The sequence below is a fragment of the Perna viridis genome, chromosome 1 (genome assembly GCF_037379345.1).
Source record: "Perna viridis isolate PV_CMFRI_1.1 ecotype Kerala chromosome 1, ASM3737934v1, whole genome shotgun sequence".
NCBI classification, from domain to species: Eukaryota; Metazoa; Mollusca; class Bivalvia; order Mytilida; family Mytilidae; genus Perna; species Perna viridis.
This window is the reverse complement of record NC_142445.1, coordinates 49742900-49757122: the sequence shown is the minus strand read 5'-3', so window position 1 is coordinate 49757122 and position 14223 is coordinate 49742900. Positions and strand designations below refer to the sequence as shown.

The following is a 14223-nucleotide window of genomic DNA, read 5'->3' as shown; positions in this document are numbered from 1 at the left end:
GAGTTTTGAATATTTGTTAACGACAACAGACGACGACGGATGCCAAGTGATGGCAATAGCTCACATGGCCTTTGGCCAGGTGAGCTGAAAAGTGTGAACACTAAATATTTACACTTTATTGTGATGTTTTTATCATAGCAAAAATTGTGATTGACTTATATCACCAATAAATAAAATGGAATTTTTCATTACAATTGTCTCAAAATTGATACTGCATTTCAGCTTAAAAAACCAAATGGCCGTAATATATGTGCTCAGTAATCTCTGAATTAATAGTACTTCAATTACAGCACAGTTAAGAAACATCAATAATTTCCCTTTAAATATCTATTACACTTTTTTTTAGTAAATACTGGTGAAGTGTTTTCCAATGATGTTCATTCTATAATGAAGTAAAACTAAATACCTGAGCTTCCAACTTTTGCGATGGGGAATCAACATCATAACTAAAAAAGAAAATAAGTTGGATTTGTTATTTTCACACAGATAAGATGTTTAAATAAATTTGGTATCAAGTTAAAATATGAGCAATAGCTTTCAGAGTTCAAGTGCGAGTGTTTGTAAGAGTCAGGCAAAATGGGAAAAATCAGAAACATGCGTCTCAAAACCCCACCACCCTGACAATGTAATATCACTCAAAGATACTTTCTCTATTTGAAAAGACCATTATTTAATATCTGCATCACTGGCTTTGCTCAGAAATTTTTCAATAGAATGTTAGAAAAATGAGATTTTTGACAGAGTTACATGTGTATCTGCCCTTGAAATTTCAATTTCAATAAAATTATAACTAAACACCCCAACATGATATTTTTTCCTTGATTCTGATGGTGCAAATAATCAAATCACACTATCAAAATAATGTTTTTTTTATACCATGTTTCACCTACTGCCTGATTCTTACAGAAACTGAAACTTAATTACTTTGATATATGTACTACCTACATTTCAAACTTAAGCTTTTGTGATTCTTCAAACAGGAAGTTCATTAAAAATTTCTTCACAAAATCAGGATTGAGTGAGTCTTTTATCATCTCTGTTCTTCCAAACTGAAATGTACATATTTTTTTTTACCACTGTCATGTAATCCAGCTGAAAATCTACTTTGGTTGATATAATATAAAAAAAACATAAAGCTTACTTGAACATGGCACAAATGAATTATAGGACTTATTTCTACACACTTAAACTGCAGCTCAAGCAAAAATTTTACATCTTATTACATGTAATTGTTTATTACTGGTTCATTAAGACAGCTTTATGAATTATAATTTTAAAAACTTAACCAATGACAAGGCAGGCCTGGGTTTCATAAAAAATCTCAAAATGAGATTTTCCTCAAATCTTAGATTTCACATGATTTGATTTGATTGGTTGATATTTTAGTTGAGGGAGAATTTGAGGAATCTGAAAATTGAAATTTTTTATGAAACCAAGTCCAGAAATCCTTAAAACTAACCTCATACCAACTGTTAGACCTTATGTCTTTTGTAAACAACACACATACTGGATCAGATTTAGAAAAAGTATCTCTGTCTTGAAGTTTTCTGAAATGCAGAGAGTGAGTCATGTAATTAAATGTACATGTATTAAATTTTTTTTAAAAAAATGAAAAGGGTCAGTAATTTTCTTGCAAATGAATCTAACTTGACTATATTTAAACTGATATATGTCATATATTCTGCAAAAATAAACAAGCACATTGTATTAAAATCTCAAGCTTATAAGAAATCTTTTTTTTAAGAAAGTTATGTTGACAACCCAAAACAGATACAAAGAATGCACAAAAACTGGGTGGCCCAGTCAGTCCAAACAGTTTGATAACGTTCAACATCCCCACGGTTACCAGTTCATTTACTTTAAAATATGACCACCAATTCACTTTTACATTAAGTTTTTGTTGTTGTTTTTTTACTTGGTTGGAGTATTTTAAACAAACTATCAAAATAAAATTAAACTGTACTGTAATGAATATTGTTTTTTGCAAAAAAAATATCTTATGGCTTGAATTCTTATTTAAAGGAAAGACTTCCTCAACTTTTCCAGGTTTGTAGTAGGTTTACTGTTTTCTGATTTACCACTTGTAATGATGTGAAAGACCAAAACTCAGATCAAAAGGTTAGACAATTTTTGTTAGGAGTAAAATACCCATATTCAGGTGAATATTAATTGATGTTTCATCGATATGAAATTATACAAATATATACTAAATGATGCAAACACTATTTCTCTTCATGGAGAGAAAAAATTCAATGACATTTGTGTAATTCATATTCAGTTTCTTCATTTCTGCTGTAACAATGGACTCCGACCTTTTTGAACTGATTTTTATGTGAGTTTAATTGTGTACCGGTAATGTTTTTTTTTCACAGTCGCCAGATTTTAAAGGAGAAGGGTTCTGATCACACCAAAGAACTTAAACCCTGCTGTATTTTTTGCACCTGTCCCAAGTCAGCAATTTCTGGCCTATGCATGTCTTTTGTTTTCACCTTTAGTTTAATTTCACGTAAGCTGAGTATATAGGGGCAACTATTTCACTGCACTTGTGTATAATGATGTTTTGGGGCCAGCTGCAGCCTGCCCTGTAACAAGAGTGTTTCTCATTGTTCACTGAAGACCAACAGGTGACCGTAGGCCAACATTTTCATCCAGGTTGGGTTGTCATCTTTGACATATTCACCATATCTATTCTCCTTAAAGTATCATCACAAATCAGCAATACATTTAGAACGCAATCTTGCTTCAGTATACAGCATATATATATATATATCTCTATAAATTCAAACATAAGTATTTGCCTTTAAAATATATTGCAAATTTGTTTTGATATTGCATTAAATTATGTATATCTATGTTTCTAAATTATCAACTAAACATCCTGGTATCTTTAAGTGTCAGTCCCTGTAAGAATCAGGCAGTAGGTGAAACATGGTATGAAAAAAAAACATCATTTTGATAGTGAATTTGACTATTTGCACCATCAAAATCAAGGAAAACAGACAAGATTTTCATGATGGACCATTAAGTTACAATTTCATTGAAATGCACTGAAAATGAACATTTCAAGGGCAGATAACTCTGTCAAAAACCTCATTTTTTCTAAGATACTATTGAAAAATTTCTGAGCAAATCCAATGATGCAGAGATCAAATAATGGTCTTTTTAAATAGAAAAAATATCCTTTAGTTTGATGATGTTTTATTATCAGATCGGTGGGGTTTTGAGATCCATGTTTCTGATTTTTCCCATTTTGCCTGATTCTTACAAACACTTACACTTAAAGAAGCTTACACAATAAATAAAAACCATCATTTAAAATCATCTTCAGTGCGAGGCCTACAACTAAAGAAATTTGTAATTGTGTTGGGGAATGTACAAGGATTTCTCAAGAAATCAATACAAGAAGGCAAAATTAAATTGTTTCAAAAACTTATTATATAATACAGGAGATAAATCTAAAAAAAAAAAAACAGCATGCAAGTTAACCGATACAACATAAAATGGCACAAATGAAGTTAAATGCACCTGTACTGGTTACATACATGTATGTATATGTACATCTACATTTTCAGAGCTTTGATGTCAATGTTGAAGCATTGAATTGATTTTTAATTCTTTATTTTTTTTAAGTTTCATAAAAGTAAGATATTTATTAAATCATCTTTTTACTCTTTTTATTTTGTTGTGTTGGAAACTCTTTTATCCAATTAGAAATTATTGATATGCAATAAAAAGGATAAAATGTATTTCAAAATCAAAAAAGGGTTTACAATAGTTTTTTTTTTTTCTGAAGTGAGAGTAGAGTACAGTAAAATCACTTCATCAGTACATTTAGATTTGGTATATAATACCGAGAAAATCATGTGGGTGTCTGTCTGTGAAGTGGGAGTAGAGGTCACTGTTTTTGATAGAGGGAACTGATAAATCCTAAATGTAGAAAAATAATCATTAATAAAGAGCTTTTCAGAGGGCAGCATCATACACCCTCAGCACGTTTAACTCTGTTCACTTGTGGCAAGTTTTAGTTGGGAAAATGTTATACAATTATGGCAGCTCAGTGCTTGCGATATCTCTTTTAACTGTTTCATAAAATATGATATTGCATGCACCAAGCTGTTGTAATTGTTTTATTAAATTTCTCTAAAAAAATTTCAATGAGTTTCTCTTCATCACAATTAAAAAAAAATATTTTGATTTGATTGAATCAAGTATAACCACATCTTGTATGTATTTGTTTCGAATGACCTTTTTTCGGTAAATACCTAGATATATTAGACCAACTGATATTCACTCTGATAATTTTGCTACATAAAACACTTTAGTGTGAATATAAACAGCTGACATCAGCTGTGCAATATCACTTGTAATCAAAACACCAAGCATGCAATATCACAAAATATAGGTGTGTTAAAAATACATTATTTCAATGGAAAATACAAAATATATAATGTAATGATTGATTTTGACACACTTAAGCATAGGGACTAACAGTTCATTATAGACACAAAACTGGTTTGGACACAATATGGCACAAAATTTGAAATTCAATTTTAAGTGAAATAAAGAGATTTGCAGAGCACAGCATGGTACAACCACAGCATGCTGAACTCTGTTCACTTGGTGAGAGTGTAAACACAATACTTATTTTTGAAACACTTCATCATAGGGACTTACAGTTCATTATGGATACAATAATTGATTTGGACACAATATAGCACAAAATTTGAATTCAAATGAAAGTGAAAAAAACTGCTTTAAATGTGCGTTGTCAAAGACCTTTGCCCTCAATCCCTTTAACTGAAAAAATGTAAGAGATATAAATCTGATGGCAAACACAAGCAGGGATTTTCATAAAGTATACCCCCAACAAAAAATTTCAAAAGCAGTCTAATATAAAAAAGATGATTTTGCTTGGGCATGACCCCCTATGGCTCCTCGTTACTCAAAAAAGGTAAGACATATCTGAAATCTCATTGAAAAACAAGGGCAGGGTTTTCATATAGGGATCCAATGAAAAATTATTTTTTTTAAATCTTATGAAAATAAAAAAAGTTGTTTTCAGGGGTTGAGTCCTCTTTGGCCCCTAATAAATCGAAAACTGTAAGAAAAATCTGAATTAACAATGTAGGCAGGGATTTTCGTAATAATCCAATAAAAAAAATTTCAATATCGGACCAAATATAAAAAGTCAATTTTTTTTTAGTGTGGCCCCTTTGGCCCCTTGAAACTTAAAAAATGTAAGAGATATCTGAAATCAGATTATAAAATGCAGGCAGGGATTTTCATAAGGAATCCAATAAAAAAAAATGGAACATGATATTTATGTATATAAAAAAGATGAATTTTGGGGGGCAGCATGACTTTATGTCTTCTGTATTGTACTGGTCACACCCACAAAATTATCAGATAGGATTTAACCCTTATTTCATAACTAGTTCCCAACCTGATTATTAAGGGAATTTTGATACAGTATCAGTTTTCTCTGACTCTGTAGACTCACTCGACCACAGTGCAATAACTTTTCAGTATGTTTTTGCATTATAATGATATTTTTAATTTCACCACTAACATTTCTTTAAGTTACAGTAGACAATGTTTCCATCAATCTTAATGAAAAAATATGTTCTGAAAGGGTGTTACATCATTGGCAAGAAAAATTTCTACAACCACTGAAAATTCCAAAATCAGAGCAACCAATGCTTAATACTTAAAATAAACCTTGAAGATGGTAGAATTAGAAAATTTTACACAATTTATCATTTACAATATTCATTTTGCTGATAAGTAAGAGACGGATTATTCACATTTGAAATAATTGGAATTTCAAGACAACTGATCCAATGCTAGGCAATGGCATCTACTCACGTCAGACTGATTTAGGGTGGTTATGAATCAGTGTATTGGTCACAGAAGGTTGTCAAAGCCAAGGGGTGGTGTTGGGAATGGGCTCTCAATATCATTTTAAATGCTCCTTTTGGCGCGAGTCTCAAACAGCCTCTGACAACTAAAATCCAACTCCAACCTTCATGACGGGTTTACCAACTGGTGGACCTGGTTCGGCCGTTTCGACTGACTGTAGAAGGGGCGAAGGCGAGTCACTGGCGCCTTAAAACCAGATAGCCTTTGGTAGATGTGGCTCGTAAACCTTGGAGGGTAGCCCATCTAGGAAAAGGAAAACTCTGATCTAAAACCTCTGCTGCCTTGCGGCTACACCCTTCGACAGGGAAAGGCTTCAGGAGACAATCTCGAGGAAGATCCAGAACCAGGAATCTGTAACTTATTTCCTCTACTTCCATGGTTCAGAACTTCTGTTCAGAAGTTAAGGGTGAGGTAACCCCGACAGAAAACCTAGAGTGCTGAAGACGGAGGTGTTGGGCAATACAGCACACTCGAACAGACCACAACACCACGCACAAACAGCCAAAATGACACTTGAAACCATGAACAAATGATTTGGTGCTCGCCCTGTGAGGACCCACCAGGCAGGTGCAGTGCCAGGCTCTCTGTCTTGAAGGAGCCCAACCAATGCTACTGGAGGTACCATACTTTTGTCTTGTGGAGTCAGGGGACAAACAAGGAGAGCTACTGACCATAGAAAGATCAAACTGAAAAGAAAAGAGCAACCACATATTAACATTGTGCAGTGGAATGCAGAAGGGGTATCAAACAAGAGAGAAGAACTTCAACACTTTCTTCATGAAAACAATGTGAACATCTGCTGTATTGAAGAAACACATCTGCAAGAGGAAAAACCTTTTAAGATCAGAGGATACCAAGTCTTCAGGAGTGACAGAAAGGAAAGAAAGGTGGAGTAATGACTCTTGTAAGAAACAACATTAATGCCTTAGAGACAAAAAAGTTTATGGAGGAAGCAGAATACATTGAAATCAAAGCAACTATTGGGAAAAGCTCGTATAACATTGTTAACTTCTACTGTCCCAATGATAAGAAACTGTCACTAGACACCACACAAACACCAAACAGTTCATCCCTCATAGTAGGAGATTTCAACAGCCAATCACAAAATTGGGGATATAATACTATGGACAAAAGATGGGAGACCATAGAAGACTGACAGGATCAAAACCACATTATCCTTGTCAACGACGCCACTGATGCGCCTACTTTTTATTCTCGTCAATGGCATACAACCACCACACCAGATCTAGCTTTCTGTACTAACAATATACACCAAACAATCAGTAGAAAGGTATGTGACCAGCTAGGAGGCAGTGATCATCGACCTGTCATGATATCCATCGCAGAAACAACATCTGAGTATGCTCAGCTACCAAGATGGAATTACAAGAAGGCAAATTGGAGTATGTTTCAAGCTAGAACAGATGAACTTACAAGGGATATAGCAATTGAGGGAAAGAATATTAACAATGTAGTGAAAGCATTCAATACTGTTGTATTAAAGGCAGCAAGGAAAGTATACCAATAGGTGTGAGACAGGACTACAAGCTATACTGGTCCAGTGGGATACAGGCAACACACGAGGCACCCACAAGGGCAAGGGATGATGCAGAACTAAATCCCAGTCAGGAAAATAACATCAAACTCCAAAAGTGCAAGGCCATAACAACTAAGAACAAAGAATGTCAAAGGAAAGAATGGAGAGAAAACACCATCTATGGATATGGAAAAAGATACAAAAAAGCTTTGGAACTTGACAAAAGCACTGAATGATAAGAGAAGCAAAGGTGAAAAGATCATGCTAGAAGTTGAGGAGAAACAACCAAGAACAAGTAAAAAGCCTCAAGCTAACGCCAATTAGCCTAACAAGCAGTTGTTATAAATTAATGGAGCATATAATCAACAAGTGCCTACAGGCATACTTGGATCGGAGAACATTCTTGGTCATGAACAAGCTGGTTTTAGACAGTACAAGAGCACAGAAGATCAGACAACACATCAATCTCAAGTAGTCAAGAATGCATTTCAATTAAAGAAAGAAACGCTAGCTGTTTTCATAGATCTTCAGAGAGAATTTAACAAAGTTTGGAAAGATGGCCTTCTTGTGAAACTTCTAAGATTTGGAGTCAGTGGAAGAATGTACAAATGGATCAACTCATATCTGTACAATAGAAGGGCAAGAGTACTCATAGATGGGAAACATGGCCGAAAAATACTTCCAAAACAGGGTGTACCACAGGGAGGAGTATTGCCACCAACTCTCTTCATACTCTATATGAATGATCTAGTTCCAGAGCTACCAAATAGTGTACAATCAGCACTCTATGCAGATGACCCTGTCCTCTGGTACTCTGAAGAGGATGCAACTACTGCAAGGTACAGGATACAAACAGCATTAGATATGGTAATCAAATGGGCCAATGAGTGGTGTGTTACCATCAATAGAGTGAAAACAACAGTAACCCTCTTTACACTCTCTCCTAAAACCCAATCTGTCAAACTGACCATGGATGACATCCATATCATAATGGAAGATCAGCAAACGTACCTTGGTGTAACCTTTGATAAGACTTACATGTAAACAGCATATAATGACAGCAGAAGCCAAAGCCAGATGAAAACTAAACATCGTGAGAAAACTTGCTGGTACAAACTGGGGTGCTAATGAGAAAGTTTTGAAATCTGTTTACGAAGGAAATGTACGCCCACATCTAGAATATGGCTCTAGTGCTTGGATGACAGAAGCTAAGTCTCACCATCAGACTCTAGATAAAGTCCAGAATTAGGCACTCCGCATCATCACAGGAGCCATGAAATCAACACCTATTGCTAGTATGGAGGAAATTATGAACATACCACCATTAAGTAAGAGAAGAGAATGTAAATTTATGATACAGGCCACCAAATATCAATGCTTACCAAACAACACAATGAATAAGAGACTAAAACAACTATCCTCAGGCAGATTCAAAAGATCCAGCTTCACTCTAGAAACAAGAGCATTGCAAAGAGAACATCAAGAACATCTACCTAAGCATGTCAAACCTATAGATTTTAAAAATGAAAGACAATCTATGTGCAGAGAAGGAGGACATTGTAACCATTCAGGCAACGGTTCCGTTACTCAGTGCCAAAGATGAACAATCAAACATCATCAGAAAGACCGTAACAATGAGCATGCTGGAAGAAGAGTTTCCATCAGAATTGTGAGCAAGAGTTTACACAGATGGTTCTCCACAAATGCAACAACAAAAGGAGGGGCTGGTATCTACATAGAATACCCAAATGGAGAACAACAGTCAATGACAATACCAACAGGATTACATTGCTCCAACTACAAGGCTGAAGAAGAAGCATTCATCCATACGGCAAATTACATCTAGGAAAACGCAGAAAATATGCAAGTAGTATTCCTAACAGATGCCCTGTCAGTAATACAAGCACTGACCAACAACAAACTACCACAACTTAAAAGAGCTATTTATTCAATCAAGAGATTTAAAACTGCCATACAGTGGATACCTTCACATTGTGGAATCAACGGAAATGAAAATGCAGATAAGCTAGCAAAGGAAGGCGCTCAACAACAGCAAGATGAAAATCCTGTCTGCTACACAGAGATGAAGACCATCATCAAGTCTCTGCACAATATCCCTCAGAAGCAAGATAGCTATCATCAACTAAAAAGATCTGAGCAAACTACAATCTTCAGGCTCAGGACAGGACAGAACAGACTCAACCAACATCTGTACAGAGTTTTGAAGGTCATATCATCACCTATGTGTCCCTGTGGAGAAGCAGAGCAGAATACAGAACACTTTCTGCAGATGTGCAAGTTACACCAGGCACAGAGAGAGAAGATTTGGGATAAACCAACCCCCATTACAGAGAAACTGTATGGACCTGTAGAGGACCTACAGAAGACGGCCAGATTTGTTGAGGAGACTGGCATTCAAATGTAATAGTGAACGACAAGAAGAACCAGTGTATGACCATTTTCCCCTTAAAAAGAACTACTTTTCCCAAATCACAGCATTACATCTCTAATCATTGAAGCTTTGAAATACAGTCAAAACACTACTCCAGCAGTGCTAGAGGTTGTCTGGTAAGCTATTTTCTGACTTGCTGCCATCTTAACCTCTAGCATCTGACATGTTGAAAGCCACCGCAAATGTGAATAAGCTTAACATGTGTTTTTAAATATTTTAAGTCTTTTATTTACATAAAAGAAGTTTAACTCACCAGAAGTCAAGCCATAAAAATCTTTGTTAAATACCTAGAAAACATTTGTAATGAAGACAGTTATTAAAGTGACTAGCCATTTTGAATTAGGTCACTAATTTACAGAATACAATATATTTTTGACTAAAGTTGATAATGGCAATTTGTTGGTTAATTCAATATTCTGGTTTTGCAAATTAATATCTGTAATTTTATTAACCGGACGTACCCATTAAAAAGGCCCTATTTCAAAGAACATTGGAATGAACAGTTTGCAATATCGAGCTTGGAAATAAGAGGTTGGGGTATGGAGGAATGGAGTTCCAACCACTTAAATTGTAAGAGTAGTCAAAACAGCTGCTAAACAAAACATTTCTAAGACCCACATATTATTTGATTCAAACACCTCAGAAATTATCAAAAGGTTGTGGAAAAACAAGGCATGCTTTGCCAAACCCAGATCTGCTTTTCACATAAAATTACAAATATTTGGTATATCTTTTGCCAGTTCCCACAGATGAAATTATCCTTAATCAAATTTTGCACAAATGTTAATGACATGAAGTCCATTTCATTCAAAAGGGGACCTACTCAATGCTTCACTTGCATTCAAGGCAAATGCCTTCCTCATATCAATTTGAAACATGTTATAACCAGAGGCTCAAGAGAGCCTGGATCACTCACCTCGTTAACCATTTGCTTATTTGAAAAACTTGAGGAATGAGACAGGCTAAGTTAAAATCAACTAAATTGTCAAATGCAAGAAATGCTTTTCATAGCATTTTCATGACCTGAACCAGAATTTTGCTAAAGGCAACAATTTTTCAATTTTTTTCAAAAACCTGTCTCATGACCCCTAAGTTCCATTTTTAGTATAGACAGACATATCTATTCACAGATTAAAAATCGCAACAGTCATTTTGAGCACAATACACTAAAGATCTATTATGCTTATTTTCATTCAATGACCTTAAATGGTTTTACAGAAGAAAATTTTCAAAGTTGTACATGTGAAAAAAAACAACAAAAACTGTTTCAGGGGCTGTAACTCCTACATTAGTCAATGGTTTTGAAAATTTCGGCATAGGTCCTTCTCATGATGCTTAACAATTTTACCCAATGCCAGAAATTTGCTAAAGGCAACGGTTTTTGAGTTATTTGCAAAAACCTGCCATCTGACCCCTATGTTCTATTTTTAGTAATGGCAGCCATGTTTTTTCATGAATCAACAATCCCAAACGTCATTTTGTGTGGGATACCCTAAGAAACATAAATGCCAACTTTCATTGAATTCTGTCAGCCAGCACTCCACAGTGTTGTAGAACTGCCTAATTTTGGTCTTGTAATCTGATGCTTTGTAACATTTATCACTTCAAAAAATTGTCAAATATCTGTAAATCTATATACATGTATCTAGAAATAGCTCAAACCTAGGCTTTCAGGGTGCAGTGAAAATTTTCTGGAAAAAAATACCCACAGCAAATAGGGTTACCATAGAAACCATGCAAAAATATGCGAAAATTTGCAAAAAAAATTCATAAAATCAGTTTTAAAAATATCAAATTTCCAACAAAATATCTTAAATTTTTATTTCATCCCCTGAAACTGTCCAAACTTTTTCCTTCAAAAACCCCTTCCTCATATGGGCATCACCTGTTAGATTTTGAGCTATTTCACTTTGTAATCCACTTATCAAATTTAGCATGGTAAAAAACTGTCTTACTTTCACTTTCACAATGAAGTCAAATGGTCATTGAAAAAAAGCCCCCTCAACATTGAAAACATATAAAACATTGCAAAATACTTTAAGAAGTCCCCTATTTCAGAAAATGTTTCATCAACAAGAGATTCTTCATTTTGAATCACTATAGCAACCACCGGTTTCCATTAATGTCATTTTTCATCCCTAGCCAAAAGTGCGAAACCAAATTTATCAAAATTGGACAACTCATAACAATTTTAGGGGCATTCTCATACTAGGCTATCTCCTCTTCATTAGTGGAGAACCTTCCTTATACTTATATATAAAGACAATATTACGCTTTAATAAGGATCAATTTAAATTTAAAGCAAAGTATTCGTTATTGTGCACTGGTCTGGAAAGTCTAATGTACTTAATCCCTTTTGGGATTCAGCACTTGACCACTAGTGGTGGCCAAAACAAACCAAAAAATCTTCAGCACCAAATCAGAAAACGACAAAAGGGAATATGTGTGTATCTATATACTTCTACTGTCCCAGCAGTGATTGAATTTAAGGGGAAATATACTGGGGTGCCCCAATGCCGTTGGTCAAAATAATATTCTTCCGATCGAGTTGCCGATTTGACCAGATGACGATAATATTATTTGTAAAAATAAAATTCGGACATTCTACTTTCCATTTCTGTAAATTATGTTATGTGCATGTCTTTATTTATTACACCAGTGACTGAAATTCAAATGTCAATATTGTTGTTGTACCCCAAATCTGTGCATTTCTAGTTCAGAGATTAAACAACTATGGGGAGCCATATGGGATACAATACATTTCCACTAAATAAATAGAAATATTCTAGTATTGGATTTATTGAAAAAAATATAGTACTGGACAAAAATACCTAACAGAATCTATTTTTTAGTCTATTTAAAGAGAAATATTTATATGTGAGAATTAAACACTTCATTCTTGAAGGCAAATTATTTCAAAATGATGTTTATCTTATTTCAATTCCTATTCAAATAATCCTTTGATTTAACTTTATTAAGAATTGAAATCATTTAGAATATTTTAGATTACTTAAAATTGATATACTAGGTGATCTCAATCATTAGATTATTGAAACTTTCTAGTTTTTAATTGATTAATATTTAAATATTCTTATATAAGTATTTCATATACCATTTTTGTGCAACTTATTTCTCATTTGAATTAATTCTAACTTAGTAAATTAAATCATTTATACTTTAACAACTTTAATAAAATCAACAGCAGCAAAAAATACTGTAAAACAAAAAAATATCCAGTCTGTACTGCATTGAAGGCAGATTTCTAAGCATCGGGGTGATACTATTTTTTCTTCATTTTTTATATATCTGTAAATAAAAAAAATATCCCAAATTAGCCTAAATTTGTTCGTTGTGAAAATTTTCTAGTGTTAAATACTGCTTAACTATCAATTTCCATTGAATTTTTCTATGCAGAATGTTTATAAGATGAGGGAAAATATGTCTGATATTTTTATTTGTCAAATCCTCAGAAAATGTTCATTTTTTGTTAATCTGGCTTTACATAGTTAATTTGTATGACACATGACATATTTTGGTCACATTATTGTTGTTTGGGAAGCTTTGCAAATGGCAGATGATAAATCAATAACGATTGATTAGCTTCATGCGCATTTTCTACATTTCTAAAAGGGATTAAATAATATGGCATACAGAGGTTTTGGAAACGTTGGAAATAGTCTATGTTGAGCTTAAAACTTTAAAATTACCTGGTATACCGGCATTCTGATCTTCATTATCATGAAACAGGCCAGATTCAGTATCGGCAACCTCTGACCTCAGACACAAGTACGTGCAATCAGTTCCGTACAAGAGGGGATATTAATAATACATCAGAACTAGGTTACTAGGTATATATATCGGAAAGAGAGTACAGCAGTATACCTGCTAAATGCAAGTTGAAATTCAATTTGCCACTTGGTCAGTAGAAATTATTGTATAATTGTAAAGAAGAACTTGCTAAGATTTGCTAGTGGAATTATATATGTCATATAGGTAAAGTCATGAAAAACAAAAAAAAAAACGTAAATTCAACGAGTGTAAATTTTCAGTATATAGTGGACAAAAATCTGACATTCAATCCCTTTCCAGGAAAGTCTCTGTTTAAGCCTGGTCGATAACAAATACGGGTTTCGGATGCAAAACACATGAAAGGAGGTTTGTAAAAAAAAATACCTACCGACATGAGACACTAATTTCAACTTGCGTAGACGGTGCAACTGCCGTTCCTGCCTGAAAATGTGCCATTTTGCATTATATGAGGAAGTCTCTCTGACTTCACCTTATGATCAACGGTAACACCCGATAACAAACTTTA

At 34.1% G+C, this 14223-nt stretch overlaps 1 protein-coding gene across 2 annotated transcripts in view; it reads right to left on the bottom strand.

The window, feature by feature from the left end:
• The window catches only part of LOC148629175 (copine-8-like), a 36972-nt gene extending 22749 nt beyond the window's left edge, over positions 1-14223 (bottom strand). For both annotated transcript variants that reach the window (XM_088545600.1, XM_088545611.1), the window contains exons 1-4: positions 14086-14223; positions 1460-1547; positions 946-1049; positions 407-446 (exon numbers count right to left, since the gene is read on the bottom strand). In XM_088545600.1, the coding sequence (XP_088401726.1) occupies positions 407-446; positions 946-1049; positions 1460-1547; positions 14086-14153 (300 nt within the window). In that variant the 5' untranslated portion in view covers positions 14154-14223. The remainder of the gene's footprint in view (positions 1-406; positions 447-945; positions 1050-1459; positions 1548-14085) is intronic.